The sequence below is a fragment of the Lycorma delicatula genome, chromosome 1, assembly GCF_047948215.1.
Source record: "Lycorma delicatula isolate Av1 chromosome 1, ASM4794821v1, whole genome shotgun sequence".
In the NCBI taxonomy this organism is placed as follows: Eukaryota; Metazoa; Arthropoda; class Insecta; order Hemiptera; family Fulgoridae; genus Lycorma; species Lycorma delicatula.
Window position 1 is genome coordinate 62,570,835 of NC_134455.1, and position 21,545 is coordinate 62,592,379.

Here is a 21,545-nt window from a genome sequence, read left to right on the forward strand (position 1 = left end):
TTTTTTTTTTGTCTTCAGTCATTTGACTGGTTTGATGCAGCTCTCCAAGATTCCCTATCTAGTGCTAGTCGTTTCATTTCAGTATACCCTCTACATCCTACATCCCTAACAATTTGTTTTACATATTCCAAACGTGGCCTGCCTACACAATTTTTTCCTTCTACCTGTCTTTCCAATATCAAAGCGACTATTCCAGGATGCCTTAGTATGTGGCCTATAAGTCTGTCTCTTCTTTTAACTATATTTTTCCAAATGCTTCTTTCTTCATCTATTTGCCGCAATACCTCTTCATTTGTCACTTTATCCACCCATCTGATTTTTAACATTCTCCTATAGCACCACATTTCAAAAGCTTCTAATCTTTTCTTCTCAGATACTCCGATTGTCAAAGTTTCACTTCCGTATAAAGCGACGCTCCAAACATACACTTTCAAAAATCTTTTCCTGACATTTAAATTAATTTTTGATGTAAACAAATTATATTTCTTACTGAAGGCTCGTTTCGCTTGTGCTATTCGGCATTTTATATCGCTCCTGCTTCGTCCATCTTTAGTAATTCTACTTCCCAAATAACAAAATTCTTCTACCTCCATAATCTTTTCTCCTCCTATTTTCACATTCAGTGGTCTATCTTTGTTATTTCTACTACATTTCATTACTTTTGTTTTGTTCTTGTTTATTTTCATGCAATAGTTCTTGCGTAGGACTTCATCTATGCCGTTCATTGTTTCTTCTAAATTCTTTTTACTCTCAGCTAGAATTACTATATCATCAGCAAATCGTAGCATCTTTATCTTTTCACCTTGTACTGTTACTCCGAATCTAAATTGTTCTTTAACATCATTAACTGCTAGTTCTATGTAAAGATTAAAAAGTTACTGAGATAGGGAACATCCTTGTCGCACTCCCTTTCTTATTACGGCTTCTTTCTTATGTTCATGTTAATGATGTTTGTGTGAAAATCTGGAAAATGTTATTAATACAGAGTAAAATATGTATAATAAGAGCTTTTTTCTTGGTTGCAACATTATATTATTTGATTGAACTTCAGTTTGTTACTTGTAGAAAAAAATATTAAATTATAAAAAGCCTTTCTTCTAATGATTGCAGCCAAATGTAACTATTTTCTCTTGTGAATTACAAGACTTCTATCTTAAGAGAAATACTTAGTTTGAGATGATTTGAATCTAAAAAAAGTTACATTTGCAGTTTTGTTCAGTAGTTCCTGGATAAAAATGTATGAACCATATGTTGTGTTGCTGACTTCAGTGTGGTATTGAAAAAAGAAATATCAATTTAAGGGAATTCTGCCAGTGAATTTTTTTTTACGTGTTTCTTAGTTTCTGAATAAATCTCTCATATACCGTGTGAAAATCATTGACACTACACTTTAGTTAGGCATTCATTAATAAGTAGATTAATCTGTTGTTCTTTTTCATTAAACACTTCACATTGTTGCACGTTAGGTTCATTAGAACAGTAGTATTAATATTATCAGGTAAATATTCAGCAAGTCCTGTAACAAGAGTTTTGCTTTATAATTTTTATTTAATCACTTTCGCCTTGTAAGGTCTTCATTTTGCAGTAATCGTTTACTGCTAAATTTGACAAAACTTTGAAATTGTAGATAAGGTCATGTTCCAGTTAGATTTGCTGTTTCTTTCATTGTTTGTGGCAGCTTTTTACACTGATTACTTGCAGTGCTAGTTTAGCTAGCACTGCCATTAAAAGTAATGTAAGCGAAAATTATGATTTCATTTGGTAGATTTTCAAAATCAAGCTGATTTGATGAATAATTGCAATATGGTTTTACCTGGTGTGAAGATGAACATAAACAGATACCAGAGTCCCTTATGTGCGGAGTATTCTGTCAAATCAGTCAATGGTACTGAATAAACTTGAAGATATTTAGAAAGAAATCATTCTCATGTAGCTTCAAAACCAAGTGAATATTTTGAATGTCTTTTCAAGTTAGAAAATAAAACCATTTCCATTTCTGACAAAGCATTGCATGCTTCATATGCATTACCTGAGTTAATAATCCAACAGATTAACACTCAAAATATAGTCGAGAAACTAATATTACTAGCCACAAAAAAAAATGAAAATAATACTTAGTGATACTGCTGAAAAGGAAATATCCAAAATATCATCCAGTAAATAAAAATAAAAGAATTTTCTCATAATATTGAACTTAATTTGAACATTAAATTGATGGGGGATACTATGTTTGATCTACAGTTAGATGAAATTATTGACATTAGTGGTAAATCCTAATTTACTGTTTATGAAACAGTTTAATAACTGTTTGTACTTAAAGTATAATTTAGGTATTAATGATTAATTTTTATTTTGCCAAGAAAAACTACTACTAAAGGAAAAGATAATTATGACTGTTAATAATTACTTTGTTGAATTTCTGGGAAAATTGCTTCTTTCTTTGTACTGATGTTGCAATAGAATTAATAATGGGGTGAAAATCATTATTTTTATAAGTTTTCATAGGGAAAGTAAATATGACTATAGTGGAATTCAGTTTTTTCCTGGAATGGCAATTATGCAAACATTGTTGATGTGAGATCTTTAGAATGGGTATTATATACAATTATTGAATTGATAAACTATTTAAAAACAAGACCAGTTAAGTGTAGACTATTTGAAAAACTTTGCAACTCTACTACAGCTAAGCATACCCATTTGGTGATGCGTTGTCTTTCTAGAGGTAAAGCATTGGTGCGAGTGGTAGAGCTAGATAATTTTTGGTATGTCGAACTAGCATATTTTGCTGAAATTTTTGACTGATTGAACTCTGAGTGTAAGCATGCAACACAAAACAAAATAAAAGGATTTTGCAAAAAAAAATTGACGTTTAGCACTGTTCAGTTATAGGTGATAAATCATCTTGCTTTCCTCTTAATTGAAAGTTTAAAAAATCAGGGTAGACAAAATAAACAAAACGCCTAAAGGAGTTAATAAAAGAACTCCTAAATGCATCATAAACCTAGGTAAAAAAAAATAATTCCCTACCTTGTCCATTTCAACATTAGAATGAGTAATTCTCCTTTTACTACATCTGGTGAGATCAACATACAAAATGTCACTAACCGGTCAGTGAAAAAAAAATGATAGACTACATGTGGTTTTACCAAAATTTCTAGATACTTCAGTACAGTCCTTTTGAATTTTTTTTGTACAAAATATCAGAAAGAGGGCCGTTAAAGTTTTGCTGCTATTTTCAACATAAAGTGAATTAGCATTTCCTACTATGAAAATAGTTAAATCTAAACTGACTGGACAACTATCTTAAAGATAATTTGACTTTCTTTCTTTTTCTTGTTTAGCCTCCGGTAACTACCGTTTTAGATAATACTTCAGAGAATGAATGAGGATGATATGTATGAGTGTGAATGAAGTGTAGTCTTGTACATTCTCAGTTCGACCATACCTGAGATGTGTGGTTAATTGAAACCCAACCACCAAAGAACACCGGTATCCACGATCTAGTATTCAAGTCCGTGTAAAAATAGCTGGCTTTACTAGGACTTGAACGCTGGAACTCTCGACTTCCAAATCAGCTGATTTGGGAAGACGCGTTCACCACTAGACCAACCCGGTGGGTTAAAAGATAATTTGCCTGTCAAACATAAGGGTACGTGTAGACAACTGTGGAACACAGAGCACAGATTTCACATTAATTTTAGTGAGGAGTTTTTAAAAAATCAGTACATATATTTTTCAGCCAGATTTCTGGAATAAATAGGTCTGTATTCCAGGTATTTACCTTTGTTTTGAATTTCTGTGATGCTGCTGATACGTAGAAGAATATACCCACTTGCATGTTAACAAAGGCAATGTACACTGGATGTCTGATACTTTGAATTAGATATAGATATTATTATTATTATCCGTACCATTATTAATCTAAAATCAAATAAGTGAGTGTGCTGCAATATTGTGGGTTTTCAGTAAAGTGGCATCACAAAAGGTTGGCAGCCATTTTTATAAGACTATTTATTTTTCCCCCTGAGTGATGGATTTTTATGTAGAAACCTTGATTGGTGCTTTTATACCATGTATGAGTTGCTTTTATATTAATCCCTTAGTGTCTCCTATTTTTTAATATCACTACTTCAAAAATTTCTTTAGTGTTGGTGTTTATTTATGATTATTCAGTTATAACTGCCCATGTGATTTTGAACAAAAAAATTCCTTAGTTGTTCACCCATAAAAAGAAAGGCAGAGAATTCTGACAGCAGTAGTGCTAGTTCTTAGTATATGAATGAAATCAGAAAAATATTTAGCTTGGTTTGAGGTCCCATGTAAAGTTCAGATATTATCCATTTTAATAAAATCTTAAATTAATTATGATAAGTTGGCCGTTATTTTACAATTTAATGTATTGTTTTCTCTTCAAAAAATAAATTTACTTTATTTTTGACGGTTATGTTTTGATTATTAGTTTAAAATTATTATTAACAGTGGTAATTCAGTTATCGTCTACTGCAATATTGTGCCATCTGTTATTTTGATTTTTGTTGAGACAGTTAAAGAGAAAAAAATCATGTGCATGAAAATCATCGGTACTAGATGCATTGCTGAAATTAATCATTAGATAATTTTGCTGTTTTGCTTTATTTTGGTGATGATGCAATAGAAAATAATGCAGAATTTAATTTTACTGTTTATATACTCAATTATTTCTTTTATTATAAGATTCCATTTTCAAATCTTAATTGTATTTCAATTTTTTGTTGCAGTTTTTATATGTCGGTCGTGCACAGAAGAAAGCAGAACGTCAGCAGGAATTAAAGCGAAAATTTGAACAACTGAAGATGGAACGATTGAATAGATACCAAGGAGTTAATTTGTATGTTAAAAATCTTGATGACACTATCGATGATGAGAGACTGCGTAAAGAATTCAATCCGTTTGGTACAATCACCAGCGCCAAGGTTATGCTTGAAGATGGTCGTAGTAAGGGATTTGGATTTGTATGTTTCTCATCACCAGAAGAAGCTACAAAAGCTGTAACAGAAATGAATGGACGTATTGTTGGAACAAAACCATTATACGTAGCTCTTGCTCAGAGAAAGGAAGATCGTAAAGCACATTTAGCCTCACAGTATATGCAACGAATGGCAAATATGCGCATGCAGCAGATGGGACAGATATTCCAACCAGGTGGAACCGGTGGGTACTTTGTACCTACTATTCCTCAGCCACAGCGATTCTTTGGACCTGCTCAAATGGCCCAGATGCGTCCACAGCCAAGATGGGCTGCTCAGCCTCATGTTCGCCCCAACACCCAGGCTGCAGCATCAGGTAAACATAAATAAAAGATTTCATTTAAATTTTAATTTTCTACATTCTTGTCTATTAAAATATCAGCAGATTAAACAGTTTTGAAAACTCCAGTTTCATAATTAAATTATTCAGTATTTCGTTTTGAGTGTAAAGGAAAGTTACTGTTTATGAATTTAGAATATTAACAATATGAAATTAGATTTAAAATCGCTAAAATAGTCATTTTTAAGTAAGTAAATTTAAAAATTGTAAAGTATTAGATGACAATATACTGAACACTCATGAGTAATTTTTTGATAAGAGAAAACCTAGAATTAAATTTCAGTCTTTATCATCCAAACAGTTTACGCATTAAATGATTGTGTAATAAGGTGTAGTAGTGGAATTCCATGCTTGACCAAGAAACCTAAGATTAGATGGGCGAGTAGGTGGATGCATTATCTTAATGATGTAACTACCACTTGCATGATTTTCACCTGTTCAACTGAACTACATCGTGAAATGACTCATAACCTCCAACAGTGCTACTTTTTGACTGTTTGGCATTTTAGTGAGTACTTATGAAATACAGCTTCACAACAGTTGGAAGAAAAAAGTCAGCATAATTTTCACTTTGTTTTGGTTTCTTTGCTCTTAGAGATAATAGCTTCAACTGGATGACAGCTTTTGTATTGTATTATACACCCAAGATTCATTATTAGTTATCACAGTCTTAAGGATGTTAGGACCATTGGCAGCACATTTAAGCGCACTACCAATCCTATTGTTATATGAAGTTTCTTGGATGGTTGGGTAACAATTTTCAGTTATCAAATTTGTTAATAACAATTGGATTTTGACTTGTGATGGCCTACTGGTATTATTGATCATTGAAGCTTGGCCATTTAAAAAATGTTTGTACTGCTTAATTTTTATAAACTTACATAGATTTGTTCTGAAAAGCCTGTTAATCTTGCATATTGTTTCATTTTGGATCACTGAGCTTTTGACAGAACTAGGTGAACTTACATTTTTCAATGTGTTCTGTTGTGCACAAAATAAAAATTCAACAAGTATTGTAGCTCACACATGGTTGCTGAACAACAGTTGACTCTCTCTGTGATTAAATAAAAAAAAAAATCATATGTTATTGTAGTCATTAACAGCAGACTAATTAATACATTCTCTGACAAAAATATTTCATTTATAGTCATTGAAAACTTTGGTACAGTTACCAAATTTTAGTATATTTTAATTAGATACTAATAGAGTTTATATATATATGTGCACAGCAGGCTTTCCAAACATCCAATCACCATTCCGTACAGCTGCCCGTGCGCCAGCAGGTGCACAGCCAAGCTCACTACGCAATGCCATCTCTGCACGTCCAATCACTGGTCAACAAGCTGGTATGGGAGCCCGAGGTGGACCGATGGCAGCCGCTCAGCCTGTATCAGTCTCTGCCCAAGGTCGTGCACCAAATTACAAATACACTCCAAACATGCGCAATCCTCCTCAGCCTATGCCAGTTCCAGAACAGCCACCTCAACAACAGGTAAATGTACTAATTAGTAAAAAGTACAGTACTTTTGTATTAACTGGCATAAATATTTTTTTTTTTACATACAACAACTTGACTGTAAATAGTAATTGAAGTAATTGAACTGAATTTATTATTATTTAAATATCATAATTTTTATATTTAACATTAATTAGATGAGGTTAGCAAGCGAAACAAGCGTAGGTTATGTTGAGACACGTACAATTTGTCAATACATGGACTCTACATAATCTAAATGAATATGTTATACACTCGCTAACCTCAACTAATAAATAAATTCAGTAATTACTGCTTACAGTCGAGTTGTATATAAAAAAAATTGTGTGCCGGTTAATGCATAAGTACCAAAATTAATTTTTATTACATGCATTTGATACAACATAAGTAATATTTCTTTATTACTTTATGTTTGTTAACTTCACATTCTAGAAGTTCTTTGATTTTTCAGCATGTTTGATTAAGCTTAACCATTAAATAGTATCAGCACTGTTCTTAGGTAACCTGATTATGGTGTTGTAACATTTATTAGATTGATGTAACTTTTGGATTTTTTTTTAAATTATCGGTTGAAGCTGTTGCATGTTGAAAATCCCTATTAACAAAGCAAAATAAACAAATATCAAATTTGAATTTCATAAAACTATTTTAAAAAATCAAAACAGCTATTGTTGTTTTTTAAAATAATTTTGTGAGAGAATTAAATAACATACTGTTTATTCTCTTTTGTTAATCTTTTTCTTCATTTCTAAGGTTTAAAAATAATACCATTATTTGAGTTTTCTAAACTGTTTTTTTTAACTCTTAACCCTCAAATTTGTTATACCTTGTCCACCTATCTACTTTACATAATTTCTTACATTCTATGATATGTCATATTAATTATTTTTTTTGTAATACAAATTTGTGCAATTATTTTTTTTTATATATAATTGGTATTTTAAGTAGTTCTTACCTGATTTGTATTTTTTAGGGTATGATAGTTTTCAAAATACTCCCCAGGATAAAGGCCAGGCTTATAGGTGCACATGTTGCAGAAGAAAACTTTTCCATTCTTCCCATTCAGTCTTGATGATGCCCTCTTTTCCGACCCTGAGTATCCTGGACATTTCCCACTAGTTCCTTGACAATTGTTTGGCGAAACCATCTTTTGTTTGACAAGCTGTTTTCCAATCTCTTTTCATTTGTTATTATATAAAACATAACTATTTACAACTGAAACATCTAATAACCAAAAGAACAATTTTCTCCACCACATTCCAGAACATCTAATAAAACTATAAGAAGCATTGTATTGATCGGCCTGATCAACTCCTCCCATAAATTCATTATAGTTATTTATAAATACTGGATTTGTATTTTGTGTTGTAACACCATCTTTTATTTTTCTTTCAAAAGTCTGATTACTATTACCATAATAAGTACTAATGGTGTACTTATTATTGACTTTCTACACTAACCTAATATTGATGTCTTCATTTACAAATGTTTTTAATTTCCTTTTTTTTCAATTTTATTCTTTTTAAGATCTTTTGGGAGTGCTTTTCTGTATAACATTGTGGTTCTTGTAGTGTGAAGTCTTGAGATTTTATAGTTCTAAATTAAGGTTATATCTTGAATAAAATTTGTAAAAATGAAAACCTTGATCATTTGTACTGTCTTGTAACTTACTAATTGTAAAAGAATTTGGGATGTGAGAGAAGAAGCTCTGGCCTGATCAAAGAATCTGTGGTATGAGAACCATAATAAGGTTCAAAGACATTTGCATAACCAGTGTTTGATTCAGCTAAAATATATACTCATATGTCCAATTTTTGTTTGGAACTAACCTTTGAAGCCAACTGTTGATTCATCAGTACAGATTGCTTCACCAGGAACATTATATTTTCTAAATTTTTAATTTAAATACTCAACAACATTTTAAATGTTTTACCCTTTGGTAACAACCGTCTGAACTTGCAGAGGTTAAGATAAGTCCAAGTTCCAGAAAATTTGAAAGAACTTTTCTCTACTAAATACCTCTTTGAAGAATGGCTGATAATCTAGCCATTCTTAAGAAAAATAATATTGCGGATCAGACTTAGGATGCATATCCATGTTTAAAATTACTCGCAAGAAAAACCTTAAATTCAAGTGCAGTACATCTTCCAAGTTGTCCAGATTGACCGTTCTGGAAGTTTTGTTATAATACAGATTTTTATAACAACATAACAAAAAACAATTGAAAAAACCGAATTGGGTCATAACAGTTATTATTTTGTGGTCGTTGAACTGAAGTATACAGATATTTAGAAAAACTGGGAAAATTATCTGTGTACACATTCAATTCAAAAAAAAACTCAGTCAAACAATTTTGTCTATTCATTTTGAATATTTTCATCTGTCCACAAAGATAAAGAACTAACTGTCACTATACATGCAACAAGGTTTTTTAAATTAGTTCAAATGATAGCCAAGAGAGAGAGGAGCAGAAATTGGTGTTTTAATGAAAGTCTGTGCTATCTCCACAGTCAAGTTATTTTAGTTAAAATATGCGTGCAGGTATCGTCAGACATTCAAGTAAAACTGGATAGCAGCAGTGCGGGCTCATATGACAGTCAAGGAAGGACTAAGGGTTAATATTGTGTTATTACAATCAGACAAGTTATGGCTCTTAACAGTTTCATGTTAACTTTGTTTTTAATTATTCATTGACTGTTTAGTATTTCTCTAGTGAAAATGATCTTTTAAGGTAATGAAAGCATTCAAACGAGATTTTTTTCTTCTCTTATTTGATTTATTACTTAATTAAAAACAGATCATTATTTAACAATTGTAAATTGTTTTCGTTGTCCACAGTTGTTCTAATGTTAAATGTACAACATTTATTATAATTCTTCTTAACATGTAATTTATCTTTAATTCTAATATGAGGCAACACTCATTACATAAATATATAAAAATTAGTAGTTATTAAAATTAAATAAGAAATGTGATACTTTGAGTATTATAAGGAAGCTTAGCTGTTTAATATTTTAACCCACACATTTGCATTATGTTTTTTTAATATGCATCATTTACTTAACAGAAAATCTTCATGAAAAGTACGCTTTTGAAGATTGTTCAGAGATAGGATTTCTGGTTTCAGAAGATACAAAACCAACTGAAATTTACTGCAGATGCATAATTAATATAAAACCTGCACAAATTATGCAAATTTATTTCTAGATTGAGTTTAAAATTGGCCAGATAAGTGTTATAACCAATTTCAGAGATGACATTGAAATTTTAGCTACAGTTCTTGAAATTTTACAGATAACTCATTCAAAAGACAACCAAGTTATTCTTAACACAGTAGATGAATTGCTGTAAATTGTAAACATTGTTCATGTAATTATTCATTAAAAAAAACTTAAATACCATGAAGTATGTATAGAGATTGAGTCCATAGAGATTGTTAACTGTGCAAAAGTAACCATACTAAGCATTTTCAGCCTTATGAACTGAAAAAAATATTTTTTAAGTCAGTACATAGTAATTTTTGATTAATAAGATGTTATTTCATGTTGACAGAAGATATAGATAGTTATTGTTCTCTTATCATAAATCTGTCTATAATTGGTATTAACACATTCAGATCTAAGTATTAACTGGTGAAATCTTAGTTAATTTCATCTTAATGGGAGTAAATGCTTTGCATTGAACATATGTTAGATTACCAATATATAAACTTGAAAAGAAGTCTCTGGTTGGTTCAAAGAAAAGAACGTAATTAATTTGACCCAGTAAATATTTAATTACAAATTATCATTATATCTATTCTGTCTCAGATACCTAGATAATTTTTAGTATTTTTAAAACTTCTGAGGTTTTTATATACTAGTTACCTAACATTTCATTTATTATCTCATAATAATAATAATTCACATTGTGTGCAGGCTGTTGTCATCCAAGGGCAGGAGCCTTTGACAGCATCCATGTTGTCAAATGCAAAACCAAACGAACAAAAGCAGATGCTGGGTGAACGTTTATTCCCACTTATTCAGGTATGTAATTAATGAATTATTAGTTAAAACTTTCTTTTCTTAACAGATTTACATAAAGTCTTAATAAGTTGTTTATCACTATGATTAAAATTTACATGATGGTTAGTGCAATGGTAATGACACTTGCTGCTTTAAGGCAAAGTTTCAGAAGCAATTTGGTTACTTTCATTAGATAGAAGATCTTTGTCCCAAGTGTGTTCCCCCCCCAAAAAAAGTCAAAAATCTACAGTGCATTTGATTTTATGTAAAAACTATTAGTTTTGAAAAGAAAATATAAATTTCATGTTAAAGTTTTTTTAACATTTCATTTTGTTAATATAATTGATTTATTGATATGAAATGCTCAAACCATCAAATACACATTTATTTGCAGTCCTGTAAACATGTATTACATAAGATACATGGTGTTCAACTTTAAAAAAAGGCCCCATTACTCATTATTTTATTCTAAATGCATATTTTTGTTAAAAGTGCATTTTATTGGTGTGAGATTGGTAAAATAATGTGGAAGATGTTGATATGACTGGAACTGGAAGTGCGGGGACACTGTTCCATGCCTGCAGATTTGAGGATTGCCAGTGTGTCAAGCATTTGCTTTTGAGCCAGGTTGTACAATCGTGTGTTTTGTTAAAATGCAGTTAACTGTTAAGAATGTATTTGTAATGAAACTTTATGTTGTGTACTGGCAAAGATTCAAGGAAAAATTTGTAGGGGAAGCACCAGTGAAAAGTGTTAGTCAGAAGTTAGTAAAACATTTTATGAGACAAAATCTGTGTTAGACCAGAAATGTGCTCAACACAGATCACTTCTAACAATGCAGGTTGTACAGGACATTAAAGGGGCAGTTACAAGATCAAGTAAATTAAGCTGGGAAAAGAACATTTACTAGATTCAGCCGACACTGCAATGAAGAGAATGCTAAAATGTTATTCTTATAGAATGCAGGTTTTCCATGAAATGATTATTTAGCTAAAAATTCACCATTATCAATGTTTCAAGAACTTCATTAGAGGCAACATTGGCATTTAGATCAAGTGCTTTTCGCAGATGAAGCGTGATTTTATCTTAATAGTATCTGGGGTACTAAAAACTTGCAAACTTTCTTTGAATCTCGCCTACACCCACAAAAAATAGATATATGATGAGTGGTTTCAAGGCAACGAGTGGTTTCAAGGGTGCTTGTTTTTTTTTATAAAACTGTGGATGCTGCTGTCTACCAAGAAATTATCTACAGTTCATAGCTTTACTGCAAGAGGATGAGCGTGATTTCTGTTTACAACAGGACAGCGCTACTTGCCATGGAGATGCTACAGGAGTTTTTCACTGGAAGAGTCATTTCTAAAGGATTGTGGCCACTGAGATTCCCAGATCCAATTAGTCCAAACTTCTTTCTGTAAGATTACTTAAAAGAGACTGTTTATAGAAGTAATCCACACACCCTGCAGGAATTTAAAACAAACATTACCCATGCCATCCAGGAAATGGACAGGGTGTAGTTAACAAGAGTAGCCTGGAACATGGTCATACATACTGACAAGTGCATAGAAGTAGATGGACACCGTTTTCTATATAAATGGTTGCCAATAAACTATTATATACTAAATAAAATATAAGGGCCTCTTTTTAAGTTGAACACCTGTAATTTCATTACATGAAGTATTTGTTGTATGCAGATTGTATATAGCAGTTCCTATTTTATGCAAAGATTTAAGTAATAAAAAGTGAGAACTATACTATATGAATTGAATAAATAGGTTTGGGAAATAATTTAGTATCTTTAAATAAAACTTTATTTAAGTATCATAAATAATAACTTTCAATCAGAAATCGTATTTAAAAAGTAATTAGAAGGCAATACATGGTTGCAAATTTTATAAGTAACTGAGACATCTGTGCGTCAGCTATTTTGAAAAAACAATTTATATGTAACTACTGGGTAGATAAACATGGTGGATTTGGACTTACGATTAAAAAAGAAAGATAGGAAAAATATTAAAATGATTTTATAATACATCAAATTAGTAATTACACGGTATACATTTTAATTTTGGAATAATAAATGCTGTAAATTTATGTAGTATTAAATTATGTTACCTGATCACATTCTCAGTGCTTTATTTTCTCATTGGCAAATAATGCTTTATTATTTTAATGTTGTATGTATTGAATAAAAATCATGAATTAACTAGATACTAAAGTTTTTTTTTAAATTTAAAAACAGCTGGAAAAATAGTAAAATTTATTAATTTTTTTTAAAGAAATTAAGTAAACCAATTCCAATAGCTTTAATTTTAAGTAAATTTATTTTTTCCATAGGTCAATCCTGAAATCGTTTATGTTTGCCTTACTAAATCACATTTATTATTATTTTTTTTTTTTAGTAGATAAAATGCCTTTAATAAATAAAATCAAACGTAATCATATATATATGTACTTGTTCATGAGCGTATATATATATATATATATATATATATATATATATATATGTTACACATACATATTTTACTGAAATAACTCCTTTTAAAGTTCATATTACATTTCTCTGTACTGTTAAAATTATATTTTAAATTCTATTAGTATGATCCACCTACCTACTACAGAACATTGAGATAAGAAATATCTTACTTTAATTTTACCATGAAAGTACTTTTATGGGATCCTGCATCTTCAGTCGTAATTTAAATGTTTAATTGAATTTTAAATTAAAAATTAAGGTAATATATGTCTTTATCTCAATATTCTGTACTAGATGGTCATAATTGACATGCTCTAATGAAACAGGTCAGCCAAAATAGTTTATATAAAGTATTTTTTTAATTAAAATTTTACTAGATGACATTTGTTTCAAAAACATTAAGATTTCCAAAACAGTACATCATTTGTACCTTTAACTCGCATCTAGCAGCAGTATTTAGAATTATTTTAAGTGGTAATAATTTATGCCATGCAAGTTGAATTCAGCTAGTATCTTTTACCTGTTAACTAGCATGGCTCTCCTGAAGAAGTAAATTTACACCAAATCACTTAATAAGGATTGTAATTTTAGTTACTGTTTTATATTTTAATCATATTTTTTATGATGAAAAATATGATTAAAAGTTCAGTTCAGTATCAACATAAATGACTAATTGTATGATGTTTGAATTAATAGATACTATAGGTAATTTAAATATGAGACAGTATTGCTTCAATTAATTGCAAGTACAATTAATTTTTTTTTTAATTGATGTAAGCTTTTGGTAATAAATTATTACCAAAACAAATCAAACATTATTACCAAACAAATCAGTTGTTTCATTGTTGTGGTTGTAATTTGTTTATTTAGAGAATGTATCCAGACTTGGCTGGAAAGATCACAGGAATGTTGCTTGAGATTGATAACTCCGAGCTTTTGCATATGTTAGAACACCATGAGTCACTGCAGGCAAAGGTATGTTGATGCATTAAAATATTTTAATGTAAGTATAAACACTGCAATCATTTATACCACCTGAATCAAATTTTTATAGGGTTCAGCAGTGAATCAAGTATCTCCAAGGTAAAGTGAATACTGTACCTTGATGTAAGAAGGGATCAGGAAGGAATTGGAGTTCAATCGTGAAATAAGTTATTACAGTTTGCATGAGTTAAATAGTAAAATTTAATTATGTTTAACATAATGCTGTAATAATTATATTTTTCATTCAGACATAGTGATGGTCCACTTTTATTTAGACTGTGTAAAATAATTATCTTAGTCTTCTTACATTTTGTCAGCTGCTGTGAATTGCAGTTCAGTGGGTATTTACTAGAGCTTTTTTTGTTAAAGAAATTAGCTGCCAATTGTTTATTTTCTCACTGTCAATGTAATAAGCATTTATCAGTTTCTGTTCATAGTAGTGGCTCATTGATTCTTTGGTAATAACTATTTTTTTTCTGCTAAAAATGATAAAATTTCAACTAAAATGATACTAAAAAGATTTTTAACATCTATGCCAACAACATATATTTTGGTATAAATAATATTAATTCCCTTTGAATCTTTTTTTTTTTTTGCATTTTCTTGTTCAGTTGTATGTGAATATATAAAAATTATTTGTACTCTTTTTTGAAAAAAAGCTTTGTGCTGAGAAAAAACTCTGTAATGAGTGACTGTGTTTGTCATACACCTTCTACTTCCAGAAGTTTCTATTTGTCAAAATAAACTTCAAAATTACTTTTGTTTTTCTTCAAGATTAAATAGTGTACAGTCCATTAGTAGTTACCAAGCTGAATATTTGTCCATCTAATCATGAAAGAAATCATTATAAATTGTTCTATTGTAATAAAATGTATAAATTATTTCAGATATGCTTACAAATATTTTTGGTATATTAATGACTATATTTTGCTCCACAAAATGTAACTAGATGGATATATTAACACTGATTAAATTGTATTTTTATTTGAATATATATGTAACTTTTATTGCTGATCTTTCAATATTCTGTAAAAATTATTTTATGAAAATAATTATCCAAGTTAAGCCAGACAGGTATTTCAGTTTTTGAAGAAAACAGAGTCTTATTGATCCACCCTACCTAATAAAAAGGTGTAGTTTTTTTTAGTAAAAGGTGAAGAAAGTGCAATAGTCTAAAAATAATTGCACTCAAAAACAATAAACAATGCAAGTTTAAAAAAAGGTAAATAATACAAAAATTCATTTTGAAAAGGGTTGCTCATGTTTCAAGTATAAGTTTGGTGTAACTACACATAAGTATAATTGTCATTTTCATTCATTTGTAGCCTAAAATATAATATGAAATTGGAAATGTGAGGAGTTAGTGAACCTGTATTTATTTGTTAGAAATTTTGAAGCTATAATAAAATTGAGAAATATACCAATAATGGAAATAAATATACATATTATGTTAATGTTTATTAATAAAAAATTAAATTTTCCTCTTCTAATTGGGAAACTAAAATTATTCATAAAAATTTCTCGACAAAGAAAAACATTATACTGTGAATAGAAATTACTGTGATAACAATTGGAGTATTATGCCTATGCTCGCCAGTGAATTTTAGGCCATTTGCTTACAGACTTGTGTTTTTGTAAATTGTATGATGATGAAGACTTACTGTAATATTTTTATTAACAAGTAAATTTTTTTTCTCTAAGGAATGTTTAATTGTGAAATCTAGATCTTCCAAAAGAGAATTAGTAAATTCTGTAATCAATGTTTAAAACAGGCCATGTCAGAAGATATAAAAATAGATAATAAAGAATTTTTTCCAAAAATCGTTTGATCTCTTAGTAAAATATTTGCTCAAAAAAGTTAAATTTAAATTCTTATTAAAAAAGAAACTAAAAGTTAAAAATAACATGCCTCATTATTCTTTTGTTAAATGAATTCAGATTTACCCAGATGCCTGGATAAACCCATTGGGTTGATCTAGTGATGAACTTTTCTTCGCAGAGTTTTAAGATTAAAATCCTAGTAAAGGCAGTTACTTTTTACAGATTTAAATACTAGATCATGGATACTGATGTTCTTTGGTGGTTGGGTTTCAATTAAAACACATCTCAGGAACGGTTAGCCCTGAGGCAATACAAGACTACACTTCATTTGCATTTATATGTATCCTCTTTCTTGATTTAGGAATCAACTCGACTGCAAAACTTACCCTGGAGCAGACCATTGATAGCGACCATAATTTGGTGATAATGAAATGTAGATTGGGGGTTTAAAAACCTGAAGAAAAGGTGTCAGATGAATCTGTGGAATTTAGAGAAGCTTGAGGAAGAGGAGGTAAAGAAGATTTTTGAGGAGGACATCGCAAGAGGTCTGAGTAAAAAAGATAAGGTAGAAAATGTAGAAGAAGAATGGGAGAATATTAAAAAGGAAATTATTAAATCAGCAGAAGCAAACTTAGGTGGAGCAAAGGGAACTGGTAGAAAACCTTGGGTTTCAGACAATATATTGCAGCTGATGGATGAACGTAGGAAATATAAGAATGCTTTTGATGAAGAAAGTAAAAGGAACTACCGACAATTAAGAAATGCTATAAACAGGAAGTGCAAACTAGCGAAAGAAGAGTGGATTAAAGAAAAGTGTTCAGAAGTGGAAAGAGAAAGGAACATTGGTAAAATAGACGGAGCATACAGGAAAGTTAGGGAAAATTTTAGGGTACATATATTAGAATCTAATAATGTGTTAAACAAAGATGGTACACCAATATATAATACGAAAGGTAAAGTCGATAGATGGGTGGAATATATTGAAGAGTTATACGGAGGAAATGAATTAGAAAATGGTGTTATAGAGGAAGAAAAGGAAGTTGAAGAGGATGAAATGGGAGAAACAATACTGAGATCTGAATTTAAGAGAGCATTAAAAGATTTAAATGGCAGAAAGGCTCCTGGAATAGACGGAATACCTGTAGAATTACTGCGCAGTGCAGGTGAGGAAGCGATTGATAGGTTATACAAGCTGGTGTGTAATATTATTTATGAAAAGGGGGAAGTTCCGTCAGACTTCAAAAAAAGTGTTATATTCATGATACCAAAGAAAGCAGGGGCAGATAAATGTGAAGAACACAGAACAATTAGTTTAACTAGTCATGCATCAAAAATCTTAACTAGAATTCTATTCAGAAGAATTGAGAGGATAGTGGAAGAAGTGTTAGGAGAAGACCAATTTGGTTTCAGGAAAAGTATACAGACAAGGGAAGCAATTTTAGGCCTCAGATTAATAGTAGAAGAAAGATTAAAGAAAAACAAACCAACATACTTGGCGTTTATAGACCTAGAAAAGGCATTCGATAACATAGACTGGAATAAAATGTTCAGCCTTTAAAAAAATTAGGGTTCAAATACAGAGATGGAAGAACAATTGCTTACATGTACAGGAACCAAACAGCAACAGTAATAATCGAAGAACATAAGAAAGAAGCCGTAATAAGAAAGGGAGTCCGACAAGGATGTTCCCTATCCCCATTACTTTTTAATCTTTACATGGAACTAGCTGTTAATGCTGTTAAAGAACAATTTAGATTCGGAGTAACAGTACAAGGTGAAAAGATAAAGATGCTACGATTTGCTGATGATATAGTAATTCTAGCCGAGAGTAAAAAGGATTTAGAAGAAACAATGAATGGCATAGATGAAGTCCTACGCAAGAACTATCGCATGAAAATAAACAAATACAAAACAAAAGTAATGAAATGTATTAGAAATAACAAAGATGGACCAATGAATGTGAAAATAGGAGGAGAAAAGATTATGGAGGTAGAAGAATTTTGTTATTTGGGAAGTAGAATTACTAAAGATGGACGAAGCAGGAGCGATATAAAATGCCGAATAGCACAAGTGAAACGAGCCTTCAGTCCGAAATATAATTTTTTAACATCAAAAATTAATTTAAATGTCAGGAAAAAATTTTTGAAAGTATATGTTTGCAGTGTCGCTTTATATGGAAGTGAAGCTTGGACAATCGCAGTATCTGAGAAGAAAAGATTAGAAGCTTTTGAAATGTGGTGTTATAGGAGAATGTTAAAAATCAGATGGGTGGATAAAGTGACAAATGAAGAGGTATTGCGGCAAATAGATAAAGAAAGAAGCATTTGGAAAAATATAGTTAAAAGAAGAGACAGACGTATAGGCCACATACTAAGGCATCCTGGAATAGTCGCTTTAATATTGGAAGGACAGGTAGAAGGAAAAAATTGTGTAGGCAGGCCACGTTTGGATTATGTAAAACAAATTGTTAGGGATGTAGGATGTAGGGGGTATACTGAAATGAAACGACTAGCACTAGATAGGGAATCTTGGAGAGCTGCATCAAACCAGTCAAATGACTGAAGACAAAAAAAAATGTATCCTCTGTAGTAATACCTTATGGTGGTTTTAGAGGCTAAACAGAAAAAGAAAGAAGATACCTGGGTATTATACTATTAAAGGGAATCGATTAATTGCACCTTGAAAATAAAAAAATTATTCACATCATAGGTAACTTTTACTGTCCTTGGTTATCATTTCAAAATTCTAAATTGCATTTGGAGTGTTGAAGTAACATTTTTATTGTAGTTACAATGGAGAATAAAAATAATGTTTATTACATATGCAATATGTAATGTTTTAATTACATATGAATTATTTTTATTATATAAATATAATTGTTTTTTTTCTTATTTTACAGGTAGAGGAAGCAGTGGCTGTCTTGCAAGCCCATCAAGCTAAGCAGGCTGCTTCCCAGATCAAGAAGGATTAATGATTGAATGATAAAAAAAAGATTTTTTTTTATATAAAAAAGTAACAGAAATAAAGGAAGTAATTTATCATAATATAAGGGAGTCCAGACTCTTAGTAAAAGAGAAAATACTAACAGCTTTTGAACCGTTTTGTTCTTTATTTTTGTTACTTTTTTATGACAGGGTTAAACATTGTGTTATTTCTTTATAATCTTGTCTTCTGTATTCTTATTTTTGTTTTACTATTTTTTTGAATAATGTATGTAACACAGCAGAGGTATTAAATGGATAATATATGTAACCTCGTTAGAAAAAATGCACTGGAAGTAACTCGTCTTTCCTCTGCATATTTTCTATTTTTTATATAAACAAAAAAATTGTAATCATAATAAAAAAGAAGAAAAAAATAGCAAGAGTTGAAAAATGGAAAAAAAATAAAGTAAAATATAAAATAATACAAAAGTTTTGATCATATTTGTTTTTTCTTTCTCTAACAAATATTAACCATTTTCATATCAGTTGTGTTGTATATGTTATTCATGATAAAATAATTAAAGGGGAATCCTATCCAGTGTTGCTTTCATTATCATTATTTTCATTATTTTATTTTAACAGTAGGGCATTCCAGAAGACTACTATTTTTTTTCTTCAGAAAATTCATTGATAATAAGTAATACACGTTCTGTTTTAATATTTGGAAAATGTTTGCTAATTGTAATGTTTATCATTTATTTTCTTCAGTTGTTTATCTTATTTTTTTTTTCTTTCAATTTTTGCTTATTGATGACAAATTTGGTATACTACAAGTGAAAATATTTTGTTTTGTTAACTGTTCTTTATTGTTGATGTATATTGCAATATCTCAAAATATTGAACATAGTTATGTAATTTTCCATTATTTTTTTAATTAGAAAAACATTTTCTATAAAATATTAAAACAGCCATGAATTATCAGTATGTACTGAAATTTTTTCCTGTAATTTTTATTTATATTTTTGTTTTGTTAACATGTATATGTGCCTTTACATTCTCCTAGAATAATTTTACCTTTTTCTGAATTTGGTTTCGGGGTTTTGAGAATAAAAAAAAAATATTTAAAAAGCATTTTATTTTATTTTATTTTACTTGTTTGTATTGCTGATAGCTGTATTTTTTATCAATTTGAAAATATTAATTTTTTCATTAGCAAGTTTTTATCTGGCTGAATCAAGATGTTTGGTTTGTTATACGTGTAAGTTGTACGCGATAGTACTGTTGAGCTATACAGATTTCAAGCAGCTGAATGCCTAGTTGCACTATTGCAAGGATCTATCCAGTATTACTCGACGAGAGTACTAGGTAGTATATGTAAAACAAGGAGATCAAAAAAATATTAATTATACGCTTGCATTTAAATTCTTTAACCAGTAATATATGGCTTTTTATTATACTAGATTTTATTTTTTATTTATTTTAATAATTACTGCTGTCGTGATACACAATCTGTGGAGTTTGTTGAGGACCATTTTGGCTACATGAATTTTAGTTAACAACAGACTTATGTATCTACAATTTTTTCCTTAACTGATTTATAATGTGTATATTCAGATGGTGAATAGATATTTTAATTTTTTTTTCAGATTTAATTGTTAACATTGAAGAAAAAATAAATACTTAAGTGTAACAATGATAGGTTTTTCTTTCAATGAAATTACTGATGTAAAACATATAACGCAATATGTGATACAGTTTCCTGTGATATTTGCATTGTAGATTATACAGAGCTATTAACTATTCATTTTTAACCAAAAACTAATTTCATTTTAAGCAAAAATTTTATAATATTTCTTTCATATATGAATTATTAGTTAAAACATTATGATGCGAGCTTACAGATTGTTCATTTTTTAGACTGAAAATTAATGGTTGTGAGTATAATAAAACTGATAATTTATTATTTACAGACATTAACTTTTTAGCTTAGGGAGAGATTTCTCATGTTCTAACCAGTGTCACATTTATTCATTGACAGCTCATAAGTAATCATATAGGATTTAATAGTCTAAAAAAGGGCAACCCCAGCCAATGGATATTAGTAGAGTGTGAAGTTTCATTTAATACAGCACCTTTTACCAAAAAATAATTGAAACTCTGGATTAGTATTGTTAGTAACTGCAATACACTGAGGACAAAGTAATAAAATAGCATCTTCATATTTCCCTACTTTTAGTTTTTTCTTGATATAATCAATGCTTTAAAAAAAATTCTAATATGACAAGGTTTCCTAAACGTAGCTGCATAAAATGAACTTGAAACACAAGAATCACAAGTTTGTGGGTTGTCACATACATCCCTTGAAAGCAATCAAATAAAAATGCAAGTTCATCAGTTTTAATTAGTGGTGTCTTATCTCAGAGTAACTACAAGTTAATGTAATTAGCAGTATTGATTAATAATAAAACTAAAAAGAATACGAATGATTTTTTAAG

At 29.9% G+C, this 21,545-nt stretch overlaps 1 protein-coding gene across 1 annotated transcript in view; it reads left to right on the forward strand.

The window, feature by feature from the left end:
* The window catches only part of pAbp (poly(A) binding protein), a 46,770-nt gene extending 26,589 nt beyond the window's left edge, over positions 1-20,181 (forward strand). Inside the window, exons 6-10 of the mRNA XM_075355674.1 lie at positions 4,758-5,322; positions 6,576-6,838; positions 10,759-10,866; positions 14,192-14,296; positions 19,026-20,181. Of these exons, the coding sequence (XP_075211789.1) occupies positions 4,758-5,322; positions 6,576-6,838; positions 10,759-10,866; positions 14,192-14,296; positions 19,026-19,097 (1,113 nt within the window). The 3' untranslated portion in view covers positions 19,098-20,181. The remainder of the gene's footprint in view (positions 1-4,757; positions 5,323-6,575; positions 6,839-10,758; positions 10,867-14,191; positions 14,297-19,025) is intronic.
* The last annotated feature ends 1,364 nt before the right edge of the window (positions 20,182-21,545 follow it).